At 38.4% G+C, this 27816-nt stretch overlaps 1 protein-coding gene across 2 annotated transcripts in view; it reads left to right on the forward strand.

The window, feature by feature from the left end:
* The window catches only part of MXRA5 (matrix remodeling associated 5), a 30222-nt gene extending 2912 nt beyond the window's left edge, over nucleotides 1-27310 (forward strand). The window contains exons 2-7 of one of the 2 annotated variants that reach the window (XM_019529368.1): nucleotides 3290-3506; nucleotides 9475-9604; nucleotides 9840-10230; nucleotides 13146-18209; nucleotides 20143-21043; nucleotides 24700-27310. In XM_019529368.1, coding sequence (XP_019384913.1) covers nucleotides 3319-3506; nucleotides 9475-9604; nucleotides 9840-10230; nucleotides 13146-18209; nucleotides 20143-21043; nucleotides 24700-26611 — 8586 coding nt within the window. In that variant the 5' untranslated portion in view covers nucleotides 3290-3318 and the 3' untranslated portion in view covers nucleotides 26612-27310. The remainder of the gene's footprint in view (nucleotides 1-3289; nucleotides 3507-9474; nucleotides 9605-9839; nucleotides 10231-13145; nucleotides 18210-20142; nucleotides 21044-24699) is intronic. The other variant, XM_019529369.1, reaches the window with a different exon arrangement.
* Nucleotides 27311-27816: the final 506 nt, after the last annotated feature.

Raw genomic sequence — 27816 nt, forward strand, 5'->3', positions numbered from 1 at the left:
GCCCCTTGGCCTTGCTGGTGCCACATACTCCCGACCTGCTGCACTCCCTCAGGCCCCAGCCCTCCAGTGTGTGGGGCACGGGGTGGGTATATGTAGGGTATGGTGGGGCCCAAGCAGCCTCTTGCAGGCTGGAACTCTGCCAACCTACAGGGGAAAAGCCACCATTTCCAACATTTTTCTCCTTTAAAGGAGAATCAGTTTTTAAAGTTGGTTGATCATTTTTAAAGTATGATCATGAACCTTTCATATATTCTGGTGATCCACTTGTGGGTCATGACCCACAGGTTGAGAAATGCTGATAGTCCACGTGTAGATGTGGCCAGAGTTGAGGGTACTTTTATGTAGAGTTGAGATGATGGTTGTATGGCATGTTTTGATACGGATGACCCACGTACTAAATGCATACACAAGTACTAAATGACTGTGCAGTAACTGGAGTTATTGCATAGTAGCGTCGCTGAATGGCTTTTAGGTGATACTGACTGTACAGTAGCTTGTTACTACTCCACAGTAGCATCGCATCATGCTTCATGCCATGCAACACTACTTACTACACAGTAGCTACTGAACTACTGTACAGTCAGTGTCTCATATAGGCGTAGCCCCTGGCAACATTGATTTAACATCCTGCCAAAGCAGGGGAATCATGACAGCTCCTATGCATGGGTTTTGCTTCTTCTCTTGCTCCTAGGAACATTCTTTGTTGCCTACTGGTTCTCCTCTCACCTTCTGTGTACTAACCTATCCCCTTCTACCCAACTCTCCTGCACATGCTGCTCATATGCCTGCTCCCCTTGGCATGCTGTTTAGCTGCTTGGTTTTATTCTCTCTGTTCCTCTGAACACTATAATCCCATTATTGACTCCTGCTGGTAAAAGGCAACTCCACACTCATTGGTATTTCCAATGCCTACTTCTGTGTACTATTAGAATAATAAAATCCTAGAATCATAGAAAATTAGGGTTGAAAAGAACCTAAGGAGCTCACCTAGTCCAACCCCCTGCTCAAAGCAGGACTGTTCCCAATAATGTCATGCCAGCCAAGGCTTTGTCTAGCCGGATCTTAAAAACCTCTATGGATGGAAATTCCACAACCTCTCTGGGTAGACTTTTTTTAATGCTTTACTACCCTCCTAGTGAGAAAGTTCTTCCTAGTATCTAACCAATTTGTCCAGTCTTCCAATGTGTTGAGGTCTCTCTGAACCTTAGCACTACTCTCCAGTGCATCTACTACTCTACCCAGCTTGGTGTCATCTGCAGACTTGCTGAGGATGCACTCTATGCCATCTTCCAGGTTGTTCCTGAAGTTTTTGAACAAAACCAGCCCCAGAACTGACCTACTATATATATATAGTAGATGCCAGGGGTCAGTCCTGAGGCCAGTTTTGTTCAATAACTTCTTCAACGATTAAGAAACCTATACTATATATGTGTGTGTGTTTGTGTGTTTGTATCTACATCTATATCTATAGATAGATAGATATATGTGTGTGCATGTATATCTATGTATATATATATCTATAGAAAGATATATATAGATAGATATATCTAAGTGTAGGTTTACTTAGGAAGGTGCTTCCTCTGCTTGCTCATTTGCTTTGCCTAACATTTGATTCTTGGAAGGCATGTCAAATCCTCTTTCAGGTCATGCAAAAGGAGTGGTGCCTCTTTCAAGACTTTTCTTTCAGTTTCCTAAACTTAAGTATCAATTTCCAAAACCAAATGTTCCATTTTCAATTGTAGATTGAATCATGGAAATCTTTTGATTATTTCACTTCTCATAAAAAGCATACATGTGAGTTACTGATTTAAACATCATTTAGGGAGTTTAAGTACATTGCATAAACCAGAGTTAATAAATATTAGGTATGAATTTGGAATTTTTCAGCTTTCCATAGGACTGAGGAAACTTTGGATGCTTCAAACATTTCATATTACCTTCCCTTTTTCCCTACATGGGTAAAATATTTGTCCAAGTTTGTTTTGGCATCATAGAGCAAGTTCTGATGATGTCACTTCTGCAAGAATCATGAAAAAGGAAAAATAGTGTTAGTATTTGATATTTCAGGTTGGTAATTTTCATTAAAGAGAACAACACCTAAATAAGTATATAGTTTTTACCCACAAAAATAGTTTTTTGTTTGTTTGTTTGTCTTTATATAATCTTTTAAACTTAACCACAGGCATTTGAGAAAATACTCCATCTTGGTTAATCCTTTCTTTGAGTTTTAATGGTTTGCATATGAAGTTGGTGGAAAAAATCCCGAGTCTTATTGCTTCCAGATTTAAGAAAGTTACATTTAAGAAATTTGACTTTTATACTAAAATAAAAAAATAAAATATTAAACATTAGATTTTAATGTAGTCATAAACATGTCACAACAGAACTGCAAACATTGCCCTCATTGTTATGCTATACTGTATAATAACAGTAGGAGTAATAATTATATACTTTTTGTTATACCTTTCATCAGAAGGCCTCAAAGCTCTTCATAAGGTTTTAAAATTTAGGTCCAAATTTTTTGTAACTTTTTTCTCAGAAACTAGGCCATTTAACTGATACACTTAGCCACTGAATTTACTTTCGCAAATGCTTGGTACTTAAATCCAGTGACATTCTCGATAGATTTTGTACAATGAGGATATTTATTTGTATGCTTAAATATGAATTTAGATGTTTAAAATATAATTTTGAAACTATTGGTTTAAATATTATTTTTGGTTACATAAGTTAAAGCCAAATTTTCACATTTTGGGGCTTGTTTCCTCCTAAATCCATATTTAGGTTTCAAAATAATGGTCTAGATTTTAGAATTCCTCATTTTCTATAGCTCCCATTGGTAATTTTGTCTCAAATGACGTTGTACAATACTATCTAGTATCAAGTTGAAAGTTTGTGGTATGCCAACAACCACTTACACAGATTTCTAGTTCTCTGAGATAAACTGCCAGAGAATGCCATATCCTGTACATATTATCCACATACAAATCCAAAGTAGAAAATGCTTCACCATAGATAATATAAAATTGGTATAATACTGGAAAAATAGTTACTGAAGGGAATAAGAAAAACAAATTACTCTGAAATAGGAAATAACCTGAAAGGAAAATACTGTGTTCTACCAGGTTTTTAAAATTTTCCTTCCAGAATGTATAAATTTGTAAAAAGCCTCTTCTTCATTTTTTTACCCCCTCTGTATTAACTAGAGCAGCCAGGAAGTCTTTTATGTAATTTAAGTGATCGTGGTAAATAACTGTGTTTTGACAACATTTTTCTTTTATGAATAAAGCAGGTAAAACAAAGAAGAAAGCTGACAAGATGCAAAAGAGGGCAAATTTTGTGGCACTCTCCGTGGTGCTGATTCTGTCTCTGGGGCTTCCACAAATTGCATTTCCGTGTCCACACTCATGTGCCTGTTATGTTCCCACTGAGGTTCACTGCACATTTCGGTCATTAGCAGCTGTTCCAGGAAGACTTTCTAAACATGTGGAAAGAATCAATTTTGGGTTAGTATTGCAATTTTACTGAATGGTTTTACATTCTTTGTATATAATCCCATATAGATCTGTACATATGCTACATGGTGAGAGATGTGTGTCCTCCTTAGATAGCTTTGTATTGTGAATGATGGTCGATTAGTTGTGGAGTTAAAACTAATGTCTCAGTCAATGGTAAAAAAAATGTTCTGTCCAACTTTAATTGTCAAACATAAATGGGCATTTTTTATCATAGGAGTTATTTTTAAGTCTTTTCATAGTATTTTATAAAGAGGGTAAGTGCGAATCTTTACCTTACGGTCAATACAAATGAATAGAATAATTTATATTACATATGGTTGAGAGATATCCATTAATATAGTAAAAGAATATTTGGTACCACATCTGGAATAAATAAGACATATTTTAAAAAATGCTGTACCCATTGAGAAACTGGTAACTGTGATGGTAGCCAATATGTTTGCAAAATAAGTTAGAAACTGGAAAACATTCTCTGACTTGTGAAGGATGACTCAGGTTATTGATATATTTGTTCAACTGAAGTTAAAAAAATTCTACATCTTTTAGACTAATCCTGTATAACAAATAATACACCTTTTTAAAAAGGGAACATTTCTATACTGCATCATACTATAGTATGAAGTAACTAAAAAGCATTTGTAGATTTTGAGCCTTCATTGGGTCTCATTTGAAAGCAATGAAACTATGGAGTGATATATATATAAGTACTATAATTAGCCAGGCTAGTTCAGAGTTCCAAATTCTTGTCTGGGGTATTTCTGATCATTTGCTATCAGCATCATGTTATAACAGTCCACATTTAGAAAATAAAATTGTATGCACCAATACATATGAATGAAATGATAAATCTAACAGATAAGATACATCAGGAGTCATTTGAGTCTGTTGTCTCAAAGTTATTGCTAAGCAAGATGCAATGAATAGAGACCAAACTCTATCTTGAGATGTTTGCATTTTTCTAACTGGCCCTACATCTTTGACTGAAAATAAAAGGTATTGAATATGAATAGGAGTCACTATCCTAGCTGAAAAAAATTGTATAAAAATAAAAACAGTATTAAAAGAACATTGATGTTGAATAGTCAAGAACTCAAAATTAGGGGAAAATTCAAAACTAAAGTTGCCACTGCAAATGTATTTGCCCCTCTTTTGCGTTGCTTAATTAGCCTAATTTTTCATCCTCTAGAGTCTCTTCAAAGAAGGCGTTAAATACTTATGCACATGACTCATGTCCCATTTCCATCCTGCTGTTTTGAGACATATACAAATGACATCTAGCCTGATTTAAGTCAATGGCAAAACTATTGTGACTTAACTGGCCTTAGGATGTAAACATATAAAAATATGCAAATCAGCATCTTCCTTTGGTCTTCTTATCCTTGTTGGTGGATTTCTTTTAGATTATAAAATGATCTTTATTCATTATTAACCATCTATATCTATATATATCTATATATGCATATATGTGTGTGTGTGTGTGTGTGTGCGTGTGTGTGTGCGCGTGTATATATAACCTACCCTTTCAGAAAAAGTAATTATAATAACTACTACCCCAGAGGATTCCAATACACAGAAAGATTCCTTCTGGAGATTAACTCAGGGTAATGGCTGTTTTGTGATACCAAAGTCGTAAAAGAGCACTAGAGAATCAGGCTTGTTTTTAAACTGCCAACTCAAGTTAAACTAAAAGAATGTAAACGTTTGAATAGCTAAATTAATGCCTACAAACAGAATTAAGTGCCTCTTTTTTACACGTCTGTCTAAGATGATTTAATGAGCTATATTCATCAGCAGAGTCTTACTGTTTATATTGCTGTAGTAATATGAACTAGTTGTGAATCTAGATTAACTAAATGAAGGAGTTAAGCTGTTCCACATCAGGCTGTCTGACCTTGATGTGTCATTTTTGTATTAGTTTTATGCTACTGTAACTTCATTTCACGGGGATTACAATGGTGTAAAATAGTACAAAAGCCCACTACTTTATTTCTAACTTGCATATCCATCTCTCTCCAAATAGAATATAAAATTTTGGTTTAGCTTGCTTTTCTTTCCATAGGATGCCAGGTATTCATTTATGACAAAAAGATCAGCCAACTGTAATTTACCACCCATTTACAGTATTCCTTGATTTAACCACCCAAATAACAGTTGTGTGTACATTTAAAATGTGTATGCCCTGCCTTACGCTTTGTACCCTTCTCCACTTGTGGCTAGGTTTAATTCTGCTATTCTCTCCATTTGTCTGTACTTTTTAAATTTTGTTTGGGGTGGGGGTGTTAATCCATTTTAATCATTTATCCTTTATCTTTCTCTTTTCTTTTTTCTTTATAGCCGGGACAGATTGCAAGCATAAATGAAAAAATATTAAGACATATTCTTGCTGTGTTCTTTATGTCTGACACCGGCTACTTAGGAAAATGGATGTCTCACATAAAATTACTCTTTCCATGCAGACATTAAGCAATTCTCTTCAGGGGTTCTCAGTGTTAGTTATGGCAAGTTACTAGGCTACCAATAAATCCAAGACATTTTTGGTAGAATTTCAGTAGTTCCATCCATGAGATCACTGAATGTTTTTCCACTTCTCTGACCACATAGCCACCTCTTGCTTTCATCCTCCTGGTGCATATACATCTCTTAATCAAGTTAATCTTCAAAGGTGTGTTTACACGTGCATTTACACTGTCTTATATTTACCATGCAATAAGTTACTGTGCAGTAAGCAGGAATAGGCTGGCATGTATACATGCACGCTTTACAATGCATTAACACTGTGTGTGGATTGACTTGGTGCTATTTTTACTTCTAAGCAGTCCATGCACATGGTGTTACTGCACAGTAAGGCAACTACACATGCATTACTCCACAGTAACTGATTGGGTGTAAATTTGATACCTGCATGATGCAGGTATCAAATTTATGCTCAAGTCAGTGTAAGTCACCATATTTACTCTGCAGTACAGGCATGTACATGTAGACATATGCCTGTTCTGCGCAATAATTTTGGTTACTGCACAGTAAGTGTGCACAAGTACACATCCACTGATTAGGTACTACATGACTCTGATGCAGCCTAGTCACTATGTCTCAATGTACCCCTCACCCTGATCAATGGCTAACTCTTGTTTTGATACTCCTTTGTCCCCTTTTCTCACTCAGGCTTTCTCCCTTTTTTGTTTACAGACAGAATGACATTAATTTCCATGTACCCTTTTTTTCAAAGCCTTTCTGAAACGTTCTTTCCATTACCTTTCCACAGCTGTGCCATTACCTCTCTGTTGACCTATCTTATTCTCAATTGCAATTGCCTGATCTTTCAAGGAACACATGGGATATGTACTCCCCTTCTCTCAGTCTTTTCATTTCTCACCCACACCCTTCCCTTTACTTCTCCATAGTCACATCTACATGTGCATTAAGGCACTTTTTCTAATGCACATTAAATTTAGTACCTCCAATATGAGGTACTAAAGAAATCTGCATTATACTGCCTTATATGTAGTAACAAATGTCCATAGTTTTTAAATGATGCTTAATGCGCAGTTGCCCACTACTGTACATTAGTGTAATTAAACACTTTTTATGTGATGTTTTAATAAGCAGTAAAATAGGCTATTGCCTATTTTAAAGTGCACATGTAGACATGCCCAATATTTCTCTGTGAAATTTAGATGTTAAATTATTTGGAACATGGAACATGTCATTTTGTTAACTGTGATGCAGATGCCCTGTTTGAAAAATATTAAGTAATAATTATATTTTAGCAATGCCCTCATTTTAGAGGCATTTTCTATTAAAAACTACTGCCAGGAAACACTGTGTTTAAAGCTCAATAGTTGGCACATAATTTGAATTTGCAGACAATGCACCCATTACATGATTGAATTGTGCATGTAGAAGAAATAGGCACAAAATAAACATAAAATAAAAATAAATGTTTATGTAAAAGGGACTTTAATGTAAAAATATTTTTATATAAGCAGTCCTCTTTCATGTCTACAAAATATGTGTTCCTTTTATATCATTTCTATTTAGGCAGCCATTTTTTATGAGTAAAACTTGTGCTGTCATGCTGTATGATTTGGTCCTATAAATCAGAGAGAGCATTTCCAGAGGTTGCAACATGACTTATAGAATATAAGACCCATTTAAAAAAAATTCTTAGACCTTTAGATTGTATCTTCAATTTTGATATAGAATTCAATAGAAGTGAGGCAATAAAAGTGCTTTCGTTGAAAATCCTAGAAAAGTACCTACCTGCTTAACTACCTCTGAAATTATAGACATAAGGTACTTTTGAAAACAGGATGTAGACCCCTAAATCATGTTGCTGTTTTTGAACATACTACCCTAAGGGTGTGTCTACATGTTGCCATACAGCAGTGTTGCTATGCACCGTGCTTCTGTTTTTCCTTTTGGAAGTAGTAAAGCATGGCACAGTAACTGCCCATACTGCACCATGTGTGCCATGTATGGTTAGATTTCACCTCTAAGTTACTGTAGCGGTGCACTATACTGGGGAAGCGTGCCGCTACGGCAGTTCCGCTGCTAATCATGTAGACCCACATGATCACTATGTCACTGTAGTGTATCGTACGGCAATGTAGCGCATTGCTATGCTGCCATAGGTCGACATGTAGATGCACCCTGAGAGATATTTTTTTCTCATAAAAATTCCTTATTTAATAATGTAGGCATTACACTGCTCCCCCTACTTTGCTTTAAAGTTTTTTTTTTTCCATTGGCATAAAAGATGTTTTTGTAGGCTATACAACTTGTGTTTCTTTGCTGTCACATTTGTTTTCAGACTAGAAATACATACTAGAATTTTTTCATAATAGGCACAAAAAAGCAATGGAATTATATCGAGTAGGCTGTTTTCTTAATGAAAATGATTCTGAAATAATGAAACAGAGGGTCTAAAAAGAGATAATTTATGGATGTTCCTTCAGCCCAGATGGCTCTATGATAGGATTAAAATGGCATTAAGAAACAAGAACAGCAACCAGAAATCTTTTGTAAGCTCCAAACCCATCAAGAACACCATATACTGTAAAATCCAAATTCATCTTCTTCGTGCATGGGGCAAGAATATGGGTTAGATTGCCTCTCAGACCCCTTCCAGACTCAGTGGTCTTTGATTCTCTACTGATAGTTTAAAACTCACCCTGAAAAATATTTTAAATGTAATTCACAGCTGTTAGAGGCCAGATCAGCATGTACACTTGGCCTTTGTGCCTATGTACTGGGTGTCCAAATACAAAATTGGGCATCCAAACTTAAGGCTTCTATGTTCACAGATGGCTCTTGACATGCCAATCCAGAAAGTAGAAATAGCAAATAGCCTTTCTGTCCTTTATGTCTCAAAATAAGTTTCTAGACTCAATTTTTATAACTGAAAGTCATTCCCTACATTTTATGTCATTCATTCAATGCCCAATTTCACATCATGAGAATAAGAGAAGCATTTCAGCTAATATGTGGTTTTCTGAATCAAGCATTGCTTGGCAAATGTTTGTTTTTAAAGTTTTCTCCACAAAACTTTATTCATTTATTGTTAGTGGCTTTGCTGGCAACACTATTCATCCTCTAGTTTGCCAGTCTCCATGCCATCATAGACTGGCTTCATGCCATTCCTTGTACCATTCCCACAAAAGTTAGCTTTATGGAAAAGTATACTAACCAACAGCTCTTAAAATTTAAATTCTCATTTATTGCGTCTACTTTTAAATTATGGCCAAACTATCATAAATCAAGGTAAAATAACATTAATGTAAATATGGGCTAAGTACACTTGCCTTGTAAAAATGTATAGTGAGTTTTGGTCCTTCAGCTATACATATTAGGATTCATCTGCAGTTTCTTTAAAATGTAGATTTTATTAATTTATATTTAGCTTTTCATAACAGTCTGTCATGAAAGAAATATAACCAAATGTTATCATGTTTTCCAGGTTTAACAGCATACAATCTATATCTGAAAACTCATTTGCAGGGCTTACAAAACTGGAATTGCTCATGATTCATGGAAATGACATCCAAAATATACCCAATGGGGCTTTAAAAGATCTTGTGTCTCTACAGGTAATGCTCAGGTATTTCTAAATATTATAAATTGCAAGTTATTCACTGGAAAAAACAAGTAGGATTTTTTTTATTGTCCAGTGGGATGACCCTTATACTCTTAAATATATTAAAAGATTTTGAACCATACTAATGTAATGTCATGATAATTTTTATTAATGACCATTTAAAAAAAATCTTTCTGCTCTGTTTCCCTGTTATGAATAATAAGTTATTTCTTTCTTGGTCTTTTTAGGTTTTCAAGATTAGTTACAATAAACTGAAAGTCATTACAGGCCAAACACTTCAAGGACTTTCAAGCCTAATGAGATTGCACATGGACCATAACAGAATTGAATTCATTCACCCATATGCTTTTAATGGATTAACTTCCCTGAGATTGCTCCATTTAGAAGGAAACTTAATTCAGCAGCTGCATCCCAACACATTTTCAACATTTATCGTTTTTGATTATTTCAAACTGTCAACAATAAGACACCTCTACCTGTCTGAAAATGCCATTAGGACACTGCCTGAAAGGATGTTTCAGAGAATGCCACTCCTGGAAAATCTTTATCTTCATGGAAATCCCTGGTCCTGTGACTGCAACTTGAAATGGTTTCTTGACTGGAATGAAATGTCAGGAGGTAAGGAAAAAAAGAGTGATTTATTATGCTCAAGACTATGGCAAAGTCTTATTAATTTGCCATGCCTCTGCTGTCCATATGAAACCCTTCAGTATCCTCTGGGCTGTACTGCTTATATCTTGTAACTTTCCTAAGAGCCGTTGTGTTTTTTTCACTATACTAAAAACAAGCATCTTAATTAAATTATAACCAGGAATTTAATCAAGAAGCAATTATGAATCTTTAGCTAAATTCAGTATCCTATCACAGGGTGAATCATGAATCCTTTACATTAAAAATGCAATAAAAAATAGAAATGAAAAAGGTTGGTGGAGTCATAAAATATATCCATGGTGCAAGAGCCAAAATACTGGCTTTTTTGTTATAAATTCAAATGAAAGTTACCTAGGGCATGTCTACATGTGCATTAATATGCAGTGGTTACTGTGCATTTAGTTAGTACCTGTTATTACCAGCACTACTGAACAGTAGCAACGGCACACACCCTTTAGGTGATGGTACTGCACAATAAAATAATTCTACTGCGCATTAGCACATTAGCATGGTTTTTTCCTGCCATACTGACATGTGGTAGAATAAGTCTACTGCACTTGTAGTATCTCATGTAGATGTGCCCCCAGAGAATTAAAAGCTGTTTCTAGGAAGACATTTGGAGAACTGGAAGCAATACATTCAACTCTAGAACAGAGAAGGGGAAAAAAGGGAAGAGGGGGTTAGGACTAGGAGATACATCTGGAAAGTTGCAACAATTGGGAAGGAACATATGTGATTATGGTTTGCCACAGTTAATCTATGAAGATCAATATCTTCTAAGTCAGGATGTTTAGAGCACACACACACATTTGCAGGACCCAATCTACAGTGGCACAACTTACTTAAAGCCATGTGATCATAGATCTGGTCGTGCTTATACACACATTTGCTGGTGCCAGTAGCTATGGCAGGAACACGCTCTCAATCATTCTAGGTGGGAGAGGGGAGGACAAGTTTAAGAGGGGGGCTGGCAGGTCCATGGGAGGTTTTGATGAGTCTGTGGGGGTTTTGGCGGACCATGGGGGGGGTCTGTGCGGGAGGAGTAGTAGGACTATGAGTGTGTTTGGTAGGGCTAAAAATAGCATAAGGAGTGGGGGGTGGGGGTGGAGAAATGTGTAGGCCAAGGGCTAGGGTGAGCATCTGGGCTTTCCCAGCCCTGGGCTCGTGCTCTGAATATGTATATGTAATCTTAGTTAGATTGGGCACAGGTTAGCCTGATCTATGTAGCGTACCACCTCAGTTGAACTAATTTAGACTGGGTCAGCCTTTTATTGCCTGGTTTAAACTTCCTGAATATCTGTACAGTTCAGCACTTAATTCAACCTAACCTTAACTAGGTTTATCTGAGAATAATGTGTGCACATACCCTCAGTTACGTTCAGAAATAGCAATGAAGATAACCTTGCAAAGTTCAAATGATGAAATGATCTTTATGTTCAGTTATTTTTATAGGATTCCTTCACCCATTTTATTAGAAGCTCTGTACATGATAGGGTATGATCATAAGTAGTGTTTTTAACAATGATTAGTCAAGACTATTTCTCTCTGGGAGACAGTTCTCTGTTGAATAAGCCCTGAGGCTGATAATATTTCATTTTACTTTAAAACATCATACTTTGACTATCTAGAATTTGATTAATTCATTTAATTAAATATTCCAAATCTCAATTAAGACAAAAATCCCTACAGGGAAGAGGGGGTGTCAAACTAACAAGTAATATTTTAATTATAAATGAAATTTTAACAACAAATATTTTGGTAAAATGGAAATACTTAATTTTGATTATTTTATATTATATAATAAAATTTTAATACAAAGTATAAAGGGAAAGTGTTTCAAATGAAACAACCAAAATGCTTTGTTTTGAAAATGGCAAAGTAGACTTTTTATATTATGATGGTGTTTTGTTTCAATTTAATCAGTATAAAAATGACATTAAAATCAATGCTTTCTCTTATGAGTTTTATCCCAATAGTCTAATGGATAAAGCACAGGTATTTGGAGCCAACAATCATTAATTCAAGTCCTATCTTTAGTGAAACCATCAACTGTTTCCACTGATTGTAAAAATTACTTATGCTTCAAGGCCTCCCACATAGTCTAGTTGGTTAGTTATGGGAAGTTTCATTTTTAGGATGTGTTAGTGACAGTGGTGGGCATAGCTATCTTCTAAGCAGTTGATCTGAGTCTGATTCCTAGCCAATGAAACTCAAGCCTTTGAGTTAAGGGGTCTGGACAAATTGACCCTTTGAGTCCCTTCCAATAGTCATGATTTTATGACATTTTAGTTTTGATGAAAATATGTTTGCTGATGGAAAAATGGCATCAGAAAAATGTTGAAAAGATCTAATACTTACTCTTTTAATGCCACAGTGATAGAAATGTACCTTTTCAAACACTGAAGTCTATATTGCTTCATCATTTTTGCACATACTTTATTTTGCAAACTAAAAGGTAACTCTTCAAGCAAATAGGAACGTATTTGTGCATCATAAATAAGGGTCTGTTTCCCTGTATGTTTCTATTCATTTTATGGGTAAAGCAGTGATACGTTTGAATAAAATGGCCTGGACAATACAGGTGATGGTTTAAAAAGTGGCCTTCCATACCTATACTTCTTGAGGTCCAGCCTGTGAAATGGTGAGTCTGATTTTCAGAAGAGTTGAGCATTGAAACCTCCTATTGAAGTCAGTGGTAGCTGCTGCTGCTCAGCACCTGCCTCAGCTGGAGATCTGGAATGGAAAAAGAAGCTCATAAGTCACTTCTGAAAATGTGACTTATGTGTGTTGCTAAAGCATTTATTAAGATGTCTGGATAGTGTCAGACTTCTGTGCCATAATTTTGTACAGCTTCCTAGAATGTATGCTTTTTGTGTCTCTAGGTGTCTTAAAGTGCAAAAAGGATAAAGCCTATGAAGGAGGACAGCTCTGCTCCAAGTGCTCCAGTCCCAAACACCTGGAGAAACAAGATATTCAAAATTTAAAGGATATATCATGTAGGAAACCCATTATACAGTCCTCACTGAAACAGAACAGCAGCGTTGATGAGGAGGAAGATGATGATAGTTATGAGTTTCCTATGGAGGACTTTCAGTCATCCACATGGAACATTACTCTGAATATGACTGACGAGCATGGAAACATAGTGAACCTGAACTGTGAAATCAAGAAACCAACAGACTCTACCAAAATTCAGTGGAACCAAATTTCTCCTCAGGAAATTGAAATTAATGCTACAATTTCACTGGATTTTGAATGCACAATGAACCGAGAAAACTATGAAAAACTTTGGAAGCTTATAGCTTATTACAGTGAGGTGCCTGTTAAATTAGAAAGGGAAATCATGCTTAGCAAAGAGCCTAAAATAAGCTATCGATACAGGCAAGGCTCAGATTATGATGCCTTTTATTACACAGGTGTCAAAGCTCAAATACTTGCTGAACCTGCTTGGGTGATGCAACCTCTGATAAACATCCAATTAAACAGGCGCCAAAGCACAGGGAAAAAAGTAGTGCTGTCTTTTTTTACTCACTTTTTCCAGGCCATTCAGACCAAAGACACAAAACCTCAGAGAAGCAGTTGGGTAATGATAGAGCAAAGTCAGAACATAAGGACAGCCCAGAGTGTGATTGAAGGCTCAGACTGTCAGCTGAGCTGCAATGTGAAAGCATCAGAGAGTCCCTCCATTCAGTGGGTGTTTCCAGATGGGAAAAAACTGAAAGCTCCTTTTAATGAGAAAGAAAGCAGGTTTTCCATCCTCAGCAGTGGCCAGTTAATAATCAAAAGAGTGGACTATGTTGATTCTGGATTGTACCACTGTGTTGCTCAGGTGCGAGATGAAGTAGACCGAATGGCCTATCGAGTTTTAGTGCAACCCCCAGTGATTCAACCAGCTGACTCTGATGTCATGAGGGTTGAAAAAAATGTTAGAGAGCCAATAGTTGTGCCTTGCAGAGCAGTTGCTGTACCAGATGCAGAGCTGAGCTGGATCCTTCCAAATGGCCACGTGCTTAATCATTTATCAAACTCATCAAAAGGATACATGTTAGACAATGGCACGTTGTTCATTCCAAAGAGCCATACCAGTGACAGTGGCTATTATAGGTGTGTGGCAGTCAATCAGTGGGGATCAGATCAGTTTGCTGTTAGGGTTACAATAAGTAAGATGGTATCTGACAGATCCTTTAAAAGGGTAAAACTGAGGAAGCGTCCAATTTCAAAAAGCTCCACCAAGAGAAGAGGGGGTATAACAGAAGATGAGGGAGGGTCAGGTACAGAAGAGACCAATGAGCCCCCACGCAAAAAGAACCACCTGAAAGACCAGGAAGTATCAGTTAAACAAAAGAATGACCTGGTACCTGAGGCTCAAATTAAAAAAGGTAAAAAAGGCAGGAAAAAAATGAAATTCTGGAAAGCTGCAGATAGAACCCGAGAAAGCAATGTGGCAGAAGGCCGTAGAGTATTTGAATCTCGAAGGAGAATTAATATGGCAAACAAACAGATCAATCCACAGCACTGGGCTGACATTTTGGCAAAGGTTCGTGGAAGAAATCTGCCTAAAACAACAGTAGCACCCACCCTTTCTTTAACAACTGCATTGCCCTTAGTTATGCAGAAAGCCACAACAGCTCCTTCTCCAGTGGCCACTCCACCCCTGAAACCAGCATTGGAGACAGAAACTGATGTAGAAGAGTCTTCAGCAGAGGCATCCCACGTGGGTGAGAATGAGCTGCCCTCAGTCACGATTGCCTCCACTGTTATAGGACAGGATTATAACCAAGATCACAGACCTTCAGGTCAACCCACATTAATGAGCACAGAGACAGAATACAAGCATTTTCAATCACCTACAAGTATATACACTGTAGAAAACCCTTTTGCGTGGGTGACATATGTTTCTCCAGCCTCTTCAACCTTAATAACACAAGATCAGCAGCATGGTAGTCAAAAAAGGGATTATTTTCTGACATCCAAAACAAGCATGAGTACTTACACAAAAGAGTTTCTTAATAAAAAAATGATAACTAGCATGCCCCATACTCAAAGTAATTTGTTCATAGCAGAAAATACAGAGGCAACACCTCCCTATTCAGCAGAGGAAACATCTGCTTCTGCAGAGCTACCAGAGGATGCTGCTCTCCCTACTGCATCCCAACCTGTAGATTTCCTTACCAGTGTGGAGACAACTTCACACAGCACTGAAGTGAACCATGTGCATGCTGACTCTGTACATTCTCAGAAGAATGAAATCAGCTACATAGACTTAGTACCCACTCCTACCATTTATTCATCCGCTACTCCATTTAAAGGTTTTGGCACTGGAGACAGCAGTTTCATAAAGCATCAGCATACAGGGGTACCAACAGGTCAGACTAAAATTGCAGATGTTGAGTTAAGCAGAAATGATCAAGTTTTCACAGTAGGTAATGGCAAAACCGGTGAAGAGCCACAGATTAGCAAGGACATAGAGACTCACATAAGAATGTCTAGTAGCAGCCAGGAGAGTTTCAAGGGAGATGCACATAAAAATGTGCCTGTTTCAAACCTATACCCTGCATCTACATTGGCAAGTACTATCACTCCTCTTAGAAAAACAGAGCTGAGTATAACTGCTGCTTCATTTGGCAAGCTGACCACTATGGCAATGGTGACAACTCCATATAGAAAAACTACTTCCTCTAACTCATTGGTTACCCAGCATCCCAGAAAAAGACCTTATGGGAGGAGAAGATTAAGACTCAACAGATTTCGACAAAGACCAAAGCCTATTCCTTCTGCTGCATTTACCACAGAGAGAATACCCATTGTTCAAAAAACCCCTAAACCAGAATATATTATTAGAAGTACACCTGGAACTCTGATAGGGGAGGATCAGAAAAATAAGGCTAAGAAACAAATTGAGAAAGATAAGCAGTTAGAGATGATTACTTCTTTAGTTACAGACGCAAATGTTTTAGAGAAATCGACTACAGATTTAGCCTCTTTACATTGGCCTACTTCTTCTCAACTTGAAACCACAAATGTGACACTTTCTACTACTTCTGAAACCTTGGTAGTTCCTGTGACTGCTATCACAAATACATCAAAATATGATGGACTTAACAGAGCTTCTGTTACAATGTTAAATGTGTCCCCTGAAGCAGACCAGGAGACATCAACATACCATGCCTTAGGTATTGTATCTGAAGCAGGTTATGAAGTTACAGATGGTAAAGCACAGGAGACAAGCACTGCGGTATCCTCTGAGCATATCTATAGTTTGGTATCATCGGCCAGGCCCAGATACTCAGCCATTCCAGAATTTCAAGAAGAATCTCTTCCCGTTGGCTCAAAAAATGAAGAGAATGCAATCAGTCCTAGCGTATTCCAGTCCACACCTGCCACTGTGCTGCACTCAAGTACTCCTGGTGACTTCGTGGAAGATTGTAAAGATCTGTCAACTTCAGATGAACTGCAGGAGTCTTTAAAACCTTTAAAGACAACAATAGTTACTGCACCACTGCATCAAAGTGAAGCAACAACCTTATCCTCTTCCTACAGCACAACAGAATCTCAATCTCCTACTTCTACAGAAACAAAGAAATCTATTACTATACCAGTACAAACTGAGATAAAATCTTTTCTGTGGAGCAGGAAAGAAGACACATTACATGCATTTGATAATGAACCTATTCCTGTACATACAAGTCCTGGCTCTCCAGCTACATCTGTTACCCCTTTCTCATTTACAAAACCTACCACTCCTCCTTCATCTATTTCAAGCAACTTACATGTGTCTGTTCATTCTCCTACAAAAGAAAATAACATATTTAAGCAAATAAGATTGCCAGAGACCAAGAGAACTGAAGCCGACAGTGTAAGAATTACACTTAGCTCAAGGCAAAATGTTTTTTCTACTCCATATTCAAACCAAAACAGAATTAATGCACAACCCAAGGAAGAACAATTTAAAAGGACCTATATTAGCAAATCAAACAATAGTTTCCTGCTGAATTCAAACTTTCCCCATCAGCCAGCAGGGAAGATACCAGTCTTAAACCAGCGACCAGTTATTGTGCCTCCAAAGCATATTCCATCAAGGGGCACAGTGAGGTCCCCGTATCTAATCACACAGGGCTCATTTCAGCATTTTGTAACTCACCAGCCCCTCCACTATACTAACAAACCAGAGATAACAGCTTATGCAGCACACACAACACAGGATAAAAATGCCCCTCTTGCAGAACCAACCACCACAACAGTAGCCACTCCATTGCACAGAACTAATTCCCTCACTCCAAGCAGGTTTAGCAATCAAAGTCAAAACAGATACAATATCCACTCCAGAATTTTTGGCAATAACTATATTCCTGATAACAGAGGCACATCTGGGAGACTTCCAAGTCAAGGAATTCCATATTATCCTAGTCTTAGAATTCCATTCATCTTTAATAGAACCAGGATATTCCCACATATAGGAATTAATCCTAAAGCGGTGGTGCCTAGTCCATTTGCTCCAGAAAATACAAATGAGAAGAAAATTGTCCAGCTTTCACCTACCAAGAGTACAGTAAAAAATACTGCCTCAGAGTCCCCAGTGTTTCCAGTACCTCCACAATTCCACATCTCAAGCACCACACTACCTGCCACAACTACTTTGAAGATCACCTCTCCAGCACTTATCTCTCAGAGCAACACACCTCAAATAACTTCTACCATTCAGTCCTTCAGAAGCATCCATTATAATAATAAAAAAGTTCCACTTGTGCCGAAACTGGGAGGAATTCTGACACACAATTCCAGTGTAATTCAGGTTTCAACCAATTTCCGAGGACTTGGAGAAAGACCTAAAATCACCACAAAAGGTTCTCACAGCTTATCTATCCTTGCTGAAACAGATGCTATTATTCCATGTGAAGCAGTGGGAGAACCAAAACCTTTAGTGACTTGGACAAAAATCTCCACAGGTGAGTTATTCAGACATTTATTTTACTCTATGCAATTATTTCCATATAAGAATACAGTAGAATAATTTGTATTGTACAACAAATATCCAAAACACCAAATTACACCTTTGTCCCACTTAGTTATGGGATCACTAGGCTTTATAAGGCTTTATAAAGACTGCCAATGGATTAGAGAAAAACCTCCAGTGTTTTACTGAGAGAGAAAATATTTTTTCAGTCTTTTGCAAATGTGTATTCTGAGGGTCTGATCCAAAGCTCATTGAAATAAATGGAGAGACTTCATAGTTTTCACTACATTTTAGGTCAAGCCAAAGTGTAACTTATTGTTAATATTAAAAGTCATCTCCAGGGAAAATTGTGAATTGCAGTATTTTGGTAGCAGAAATACGCTTTTATTCCTCTATCCTGCAAAGCCTCCAAGAGTGAGCTCTTGCCTGCATAAAAATTTATGGTGATGTGCCCTATGCTCAGGATTGTGCTCTAGAGTTCTTTACATTGTATGTCCAAATATATCAGTTCCTGAAAATCATGCAGTTGAAGAGTTCAAGTATAAAGACAGCATTACATTCTGAAAAAGTTTTCTCTCTATTTTTTAAGTATTAACAATGGAGATATAAAGGCCAAATTTTTCAATTAGAGCAGGGGTTGGCAAAATATGGCCTGAAGGCTTGATCTGGCCCACCAAATGATTCTATCTGCCTTGAAGTTGGTCCTCTGAAGAAGAATTGTATCTGGCCCATGCCTATCCTGGTTTTCAGTGCCTTCCGCCCTTTTTCCTTACCTGCGCCATAGCTGGCTGCTACAGCGGAAGCAGCTCGAGTGGTCAGGCAGCTACTCCCCTCCCTGCCCACCTCCCCCACCCCCAGCACCCAGTGTATGCTCCAAGGCAGGGGGTGCTGAGCTCCTGGCCATGCTTCTTCCCTGAGAGGCTATCTGTGTACGGCTCTGACCCTGTGGCCATTTGCAGACCAGACAGCCCAACCTCTGGAGAGAGTCAAAGCTCAGGTCTGGTTCTCCCTACTGGCAGAGGAGGAGGTGCAGGGCAAAGAGGGCCAGGAACCATGAGTTATGCAGGCTCAGCTGGACTGGTCCAAGGCCTGGTAGGGGCGTGGGTGCCACTAACATGGTGCTGCACTGTTCCTACACATGATTTTGGGCCATGCCATATGGGTGCAGCTGGAGTGGATGGTGTGGCTCCTTTCTGACCATGGCATGGCTTCTGCCTGACCCTGAGTTCAGGCAGGAGCCAGACACTTCAGTTGTGCCCCTGTGACCTGAATCAGTGCATAGGAACACAGCAGAACACGAGCCTGGCCTGGCTGCATGCCGGGGATACAGGGCAGGGAAAAGGGTACAGGGAGAAGTGGGGAACTGACTCAGCTGGGCCTGGATAACCCACAGATCCCACCCCCCTTCTCCCTGCACCCCCTCCCTTGCCCTGAGTCCCCAGTATGTGGCTGAGCTAGTGCTGCACTGTGTTCCTGTGTGCCACTTCAGGCCACATAGGTGCAGTGGAGCAGCTGGTGTGGCTCCTGCCTGACCTGTCTGCATGCTAGGGAACTTGGGGCAGGAGAGGGATGCAGGGAGAGCTGCAAGAAGCTAGTGTGTGTTTGTGTGTGTCTGTTTGTGCGTGTGTGAATGCATGTGTTTGCATGCGTGAAGACCTCAACAGATCAACAAAACTTGTTAAGTGGCCCTCCAGCTCAAATAATTGCCCACCCCTGGACTACAGTCAAAGGCATTATTTGGCTCAAATGGATCATTCCTAACTGAGGGTCTGTTCTCTCTGTCCATATCCACTTTTAAATTCTGCTTGGTTTATAAGTATTTGGTGTTGAATAAACACAAAGTTTTAAAGATCCATAAGTGCCTTTATCTGTAATTACATATGACTTAAAAACAAGCCCTTCAGCTTTTTTTCACCTCTTTCCAGGAGCTCTGATGACAGCCAACACAAGGATACAACGGTTTGAAGTCTTGAAAAATGGCACATTTATTATCCGAAATGTTCAGCTTCAGGACCGTGGACAGTATTTGTGCACTGCCCAGAACCTGCATGGTGTCGATAAAATGATTGTCTTGTTGACAGTAATTGCCCAGCAGCCCAAAATACTAGTTTCGCGCTACCGAGATATCACAGTTTATTTTGGAGAGACAGTGGTCATGGAATGCCAGGCCAATGGGATCCCAAGCCCACATATTTCATGGATTTTTCCTGATAGAAGGATATTACAGACAGTGACTACTACTGAAAGCAGGATAATGCTGCATGAAAATCGAACTATGACCATCAAGGAAGCTACCTTTACAGACCGAGGAGTGTACAAGTGCATAGCTAGCAATGTGGCAGGAGCTGACAGTGTAGTAGTGAGGCTTCACATTGCAGCCTTACCTCCCATAATCCATCAGGAAAAACAAGAAAACTTTTCTTTGCCTCTGGGACACAGCATTAACATTCACTGCAGTGCCAAAGCAGCACCCCTACCCAGCATTCGCTGGGTGCTCCTTGATGGCACGCAGATCCGACCATCTCAGTTTGTTAACGGGAATTTCTTTGTTTTCCCCAATGGAACCCTTTACATACGCAATGTCTCCCCGAAGGACAGTGGGAACTATGAATGCATTGCAGCAAACATGGTGGGTGCAGCCAGGAGAGTAGTACAACTCCATATAAAGAAGCAGTCATCTAACGCCAAGATCACTGGGAGTTCTCCCCAGAGAACAGATATAACATACGGTAGCACCCTACGACTCGACTGCAGTGCTTCTGGGGACCCCTGGCCCCGGATATTATGGAGGCTGCCTTCAAAGAGGATGGTTGATTCTTTGCACAGGTAATTCCCTATGTATAGTGTCATATGCAAACTACTTGAACAATAGGAGTTTTTTCTTGATTTCTCTAGGCTTTGAATGGGGCCTTAAATCTTTAGGAGAATTTAATCTGATAGAAGATTCCAAAGTAAAATCTATTTTAAATAATGATAATAATGAAAAGAGGATAGATTGTTACTACTTGTCTGTTAAAGCTACTCTCCAGGTATGCTAAAGAACCTAGTGGCAAAAAAGTAATGATATATGCCTCTCATTTCAGAAAAGCATTTTTATGGCCCCTAATTGCATAATATGTGTAGTACAGGAAAGAGACCTGCCTATAAAATAAGAAGGTTTTCCTCTGAGGAAATGAGACTGCTTTGAGCAGGATTTATAGAATGACTTGGATATTTGCATCCCTATTGCACAAAACTGCAAAACACAATGAAGCATTGTCAAATCTTGAATGAAAAGTGTTTCTGTCTCCCAACTAGTACATATAACGGTACTAATAACGAAGGAGAAAATATGTGGAATTAAAATATATATATATATATGTTTACAGATTTATGAACCTAGGGAATTTTCCCACAATATGTGATGATATATACATATACAGTAAAACCTTGTTAGTTTGATATTGAGTAGTTCAAAGTATCAGATACACTGAAGCTATTGTCATTCCAGCACCCAACAGATAGGCTTTTGTATGCTTTAGGATTTTTTATTTTTATTTATTTTTTAGTTTTAGCACGCAAACTTAGAAACTGGATCAAGAAAACCTCCTTACTTTGAAATCTGAAGTCCTTTTATAGTGCCTTGATACAAGATCGCTAGCTATGTCATCTATCATTAAACTGTTGTCAGAAACAGCATGGGATCACTTAAGAGAACCAACTACCTACTTGGTTGAATACAGCCCATACTGAGCATGGCCATAGAACACCCAGCACAAAGCCAAGGTTTACATTTATTGTCATTTGAAACCTACCATAAAGGTAACTAAGTGCAGCTAATCTGAATAAGACATAGTACTTACTGTTCCCCTCAGCACTGACCCTTTTTCAAAGAATAGTCAACTACTTCATCAACTAATTTTCAAATTCCTCTTTACTCCCATGCTGAGTGCCTTTTTTCTCAGTTCCAGTTATTCCTATTTCTTTAGTAGCCTTGAATGTCCAACAAACTTCACTAAAATCTATGGAGATGAGAGGCTCTGTCACTCCCCTCTCTCAGCCTGCAAGATATGATTAGTGTGGCCCTACCCTCCATGAGGTGGAGCCAAACCAGAGGACCCCATGCCTCACCTGTATAAAAAGATTTGGAGTGTCCCAGAACTTATGACGAGAACACCCTATTCCAGTAATAAGTGAGGGGCTTGTTAGAAAGTGAATCCTTTGAGGAAGGGTATCTGGAGTACACACATATGCTGACCAGTTCTAGGCTGTGGGGTAACCATGGCTTGAAACACTGTTAATTCTTCCAGGGGCCCAGCCCCATGCACCATGTTATAAATCACAAACCTTTTGGCTTTGAACTAACATCTATTAACATCTTATATAGCCAATACTTTGTATAAATATGCATAGAAGTATTTTTTGAGAGAGTGTTTATTTTGTGCGGCTCAATACTAAGACTAAAACAGTGATTGTGCAATAGAGATTTTATGTTAAAGTTCTATTTAATGCCTCCATGATTTCCTGCACAACTGAGTCTGTACATACTACACCAATTTGCATATATGCAAATTACTTTAAGTACTGTTACTTTAAATCTGCTTATTTGGCAGTTGCTATTTTTTGGTGTCCTGAGTTTTGAATTAATGAGGTTCTTCCTAGATAAATAGATAGACAGACAAACAGACAGACAGACAGACAGACAGATAGATAGATGGATAGATAGAGATCTCGCTCTCTCCCAATATATACATATATATGTGTGTGTAATATATAATGTAATGATAGAGTGAAAAATCTCTTCAATGCAGTTGGGATCTATGTGAGTATCCACAGCTACAGTCAAAAGGAGTTTCAGATGTTCTAAGCTTAAGTAAATCAGACCCTTTTTGCATAACCATCACTGTAACTCATTTTTACACATAAAACTTTCCTTCCTAATGAGAGAAAATTGAACATCATAATGGAATGCATACAGCTTGTCTTATTTACCTCATTTCTCCCTTCACTCTTAATTCTTTGTACCATGGAATGATTGGGGATCCCAGCTGAGGTGGGTGAATCTATGAATTTTGTTCCTTCCCAGACCTATTTGATATATAATACCTTTCTGTTATATCACTATGGGACAAATTCAACTATAGCCCTGTAATTGTTTATTTCAACTAAAGGTAGGCATTTTAATATTAATAATGTATTGCATCTAGATCAGCAGAATTTAAAGAGATAGTTAAGAGGAATCAATTTATAATATTTGTGTGATTGTCACACTACAATTATAAGAATCCTTCTCATGAAACATAATACAGTACTTACTACTAATAGTTTTTTTACTCATAGTTTATTACTACCCACAACTGCCACTTCCACCCCCTTCCCCCAAAACACAGACAATTAAAGATCTATAAATTGTCCTTCACTCACTGAGAAATAAGAGGTGTATTGGCATAAAAATCCTTAGTTCCTGGTAATAATTGTCACTCTTTTGCTGAGAGCATTCTTGACTGTTGAACAACCTCATTATGGTTTAAACTCCATTGAAATATTAGATATTTATGCAGACTGTGGGCAATATTGTATCCACATGTTTATAGCTTTCAGCAACAGCAACAGAATAGCTATTCATATGGTTTGTGTTATTGATAGTTTTTGTTTCTTTCTCATCTTTCAAAAGCTGTGCAAACTAAATAATCAATGCTTATTTCTCTGAGGGAACTGTATGGGAGAGAAAAGAAGCTTTGAACCCAATGTCTGGAGTTTACTTAATGAACTGGATGGAAATAATAGTTTTACAATCTTTTGAACACTGCTCAACGCTTGAGCCATCATAGGCATGCCCTGGCCAAGATGTTCCCAAGCACACCCTGCTCATTCATTCCCACACCCTTACAACCAGGAAAAGCACCAGAGAGACCACTCCAGGGCTGTTTCCACTGGCCACTTTTAAGCATATTAAATCCCACTGGCACATTTTCAGGTTTGGAACATGTCATCAAGAGTGGGTGGGCACCACATGCTTGGAAATAGTCTGTCCTGGGCATGCTACTTCTGCTGCAGTGTTGACATGCGCCATGACATACACTGAAAGATGTCTCAGTTTGGAAACTATATACGATCTTTATACTTGTTCTTTGGAATTGCTCTGGAGGTTTAAAAAATATTGGTTATCAATCCCTAAGAAATAGCTTATCTTGATTAGTAAGTGCTGTGAGTAAAGTTTCTACCTCCTTACAACTATGGTGTACATAGGCATGTATATAATTTGTTACCATATTTAAACATTACTGAGAGCTGCAAAATAGATTAAAATGGTATAAATTCAGGATAGAATTGCCTGGAATCATCATCATCATCATCTCCTCTATCTCCTTTTAGCTATAAATACTAAACATTTCTATGACAGTATAATTGTGTAATAGTAGTGATTCCAGTATTTTTTTCATGGAGGTTTTCTTTAAGTTGATTTTGTGTCTCACATTATGTTCTGTTTTCTTTCCTGACAGTAGCTGGGAGACCAGAATCAAAGTGTTTGGCAATGGGACTTTGGTTGTCAACTCAGTCACCGATAAGGATGCAGGCGATTATCTTTGTGTGGCCCGCAATAAGGTTGGGGATGACTATGTGGTTCTTAAAGTGAATGTGATGATGACACCAGCCAAGATAGAACATAAAAGTGTGCATAATCACAAAGTTAAGTATGGGGGGGATCTGAAAGTTGATTGTGTAGCCACAGGTTTGCCAAGCCCAGAAATCTCCTGGGGCCTCCCAGATGGTAGTATGATAAACACCTTCATGCAGTCAGATGACAGTGGAAGCCGAGCAAAGAGATATGTGGTTTTCAACAATGGAACGCTGTATTTTAATGATGTAGGCCTGAGAGAGGAGGGGGACTACACGTGTTATGCTGAGAACCAGATTGGAAAGGATGAGATGAGAGTGCGGGTCAAAGTACTAGCTGAGCCTGCAACTATCAGGAACAAAACCTACTCTATTATTAATGTTCCCTATGGAGATGTTGTCACTGTTACATGTGAGGCCAAAGGTGAGCCAACCCCCAAAGTGACATGGCTTTCTCCAACGAATAGACCTATTCCTGTCCTATCCGATAAATATCAGGTGTACAGGGATGGCACCCTCCTCATTCAAAAGGCCCAAAGATCAGACAGTGGCAACTACACTTGTCTGGTACGAAACAGTGCTGGAGAAGACAGAAAAATAGTCTGGATCCTTGTCAATGTTCAGCCCCCCAAAATTAATGGGCATCTCAATGCAATAACTTCTGTAAAGGAGACAGCCATGAGAGACAGCCATAAACTTATTGATTGCAGAGCTGAAGGTATCCCAACTCCACGGGTCCTGTGGGCTTTCCCAGAAGGGGTGATCCTGCCTGCTCCCTACTATGGGAACAGAATCACTGTGCACCGCAATGGCACCTTAGACATCAAAGGTGTGAGACAAACAGACTCAGTGCAGCTTGTGTGCATTGGGAGAAATGAAGGTGGGGAGGCTAGGCTGATTGTGCAGCTTCTGGTCACAGATCATGTGGAGAAACCATCATTTAGGGACCCAGTCAGTGAGAGGATAACTGCAATTGCTGGGCACAGCATCAATCTGAACTGCTCAGTGCAGGGTAACCCTGAACCCAGCACAACATGGATCCTGCCCAATGGCACAGAACTGCAGAGTGGCAGCCACGTGCAAAGGTTCTACCACAAAAGGGATGGGATCTTGCACATCAGTGGCCTCTCCGCAGGGGATGCAGGAACTTACCGGTGCACAGCCAGGAATTCAGGTGGCTATGCAGAGAGAACTGTCTTCCTAAAGGTGGGACTCAGGCCGGAAATCAGCAACCAGTACAACAATCTTGTGAGTATCATCAATGGGGAGACTTTACAGCTCCACTGTATTACTCAGCCCAACCAGCGGTCACATACCTCCTGGACATTGCCCAATGGGATTATACTAGATGGTCCCCAAACCTTAGGCCGCTTCTCCCTTCTGGAAAACGGTTCACTTACTGTACGTGATGCCTCTGTATTTGACAGGGGCACATATTTGTGCAAAGTGTCAACCGAGTATGGCATATCTGTTATGAACGTGCCAGTCATAGTGATAGCCTACCCACCACGGATCACCAGTGAGCCAGCACCTGTTATCTACACCAGGCCTGGAAATGCGATTAAACTGAACTGCATGGCTATTGGGATTCCTAAAGCAGAAATAACATGGGAGCTCCCAGACAAATCACATCTGACAACAGGAGCTCAGTCCCGTCTGTATGGAAATAAATTCCTCCACCCTCAGGGGTCGTTAATCATCCAGCAATCTACACAAAGGGATGCAGGCTTCTACAAATGCACTGCTAAAAATATCCTAGGCAGCGATTCAAAAACAACTTATATCCACATATTCTAACATTTAAGCAAGCTCTTCTGATTAGACACTAATGCCCAGTTTACTGCCTAGCAAGTACAACAAAGAAAGTACTGTTTGTAAACAGTCAAGCCTACTGAGGTCAGAAAAGTGAGATTGTACATCTTATTTTCATTAGCAGTACATCATTGCCTTCATATTGACCTTTGACAGTCCAAAGCCTCTTGATATTCCAAAGCTACTCTTTGGTTTAAGAAGCACCTTAAAAGATACCAAAGAAGTATTCCCTGTAATAATACTATTATTACAGTTATGGTGATAAAACATTTCATTATTTTGTTGGAGAGACATAATATTTTTATCCCCTGCAGTGCTTCTGCATAATCTAGCCTTATAGAATATGATTGCTAACCTTTCTGTTAATTCTTCTATCACCTCTTCAAAATCCAAAGATTAATTCAGCAAATAAGAGTGATCTATTTTTAATAAAAGACATTCAGACATTAGTTACTTTAATCTGTGAACAACCCTTTTACAACTTCTAAGGATGTTCCTGTTGAATTCAATCATTATATATTTTATATATTTTTAAATTAGACTATGAGGCTAGAAAAACTTATAATGATTTTGGTCTCATTTTATAAATTATTGGTCTTTACAAGACTCTGACAAGTTACTGTGTTTTATAATGTTAAGGTCAGTATACTGTACGTTTTATAATAAAAATATTTTCCAAACAACTTTGTCACAGTGTTTTCCATAATAAATTGTGGACATATTTCAGTCAAAACACAAGTAATGTGAAATAACAAAATAACAATGCTTTTTATATACCAAATCAAGTAAGTTTCCTTTGAATAACTAAGCTGGAATTCATTTTACATACATTTTAAAATAAATTCTCAGATTAAAACTCTTTTGCTCATGATCAAGTATGAGTTAATTGAACATTTTGGTGTCATCAGTACTTGACTGGGCCCAGATTTTGAGTCAACAAGCCACAATCAGAGTATAAAATAAAAGGTTGATTTAGCTTTGGATGTGTAATACTAAGTTCATACTGTATTCTAAAGGTGATGGATATTTGTCAGCTACACAAACAAAACCTAAAATTTGTTATTTAAACTGTTAAGGAGAATAAGCAATTTTCTTGATTTCTGTTATATATACTAGTCAAAATCTTAGCAAAATTAAGCAAAATTTTGTTTAGAAATTCCCTTTTTTGTCAAAAGTACAAATGAATGCTG

Source organism: Crocodylus porosus, unplaced genomic scaffold (genome assembly GCF_001723895.1).
Source record: "Crocodylus porosus isolate Cpor-Errol unplaced genomic scaffold, CroPor_comp1, whole genome shotgun sequence".
Lineage (NCBI taxonomy): Eukaryota > Metazoa > Chordata > Crocodylia > Crocodylidae > Crocodylus > Crocodylus porosus.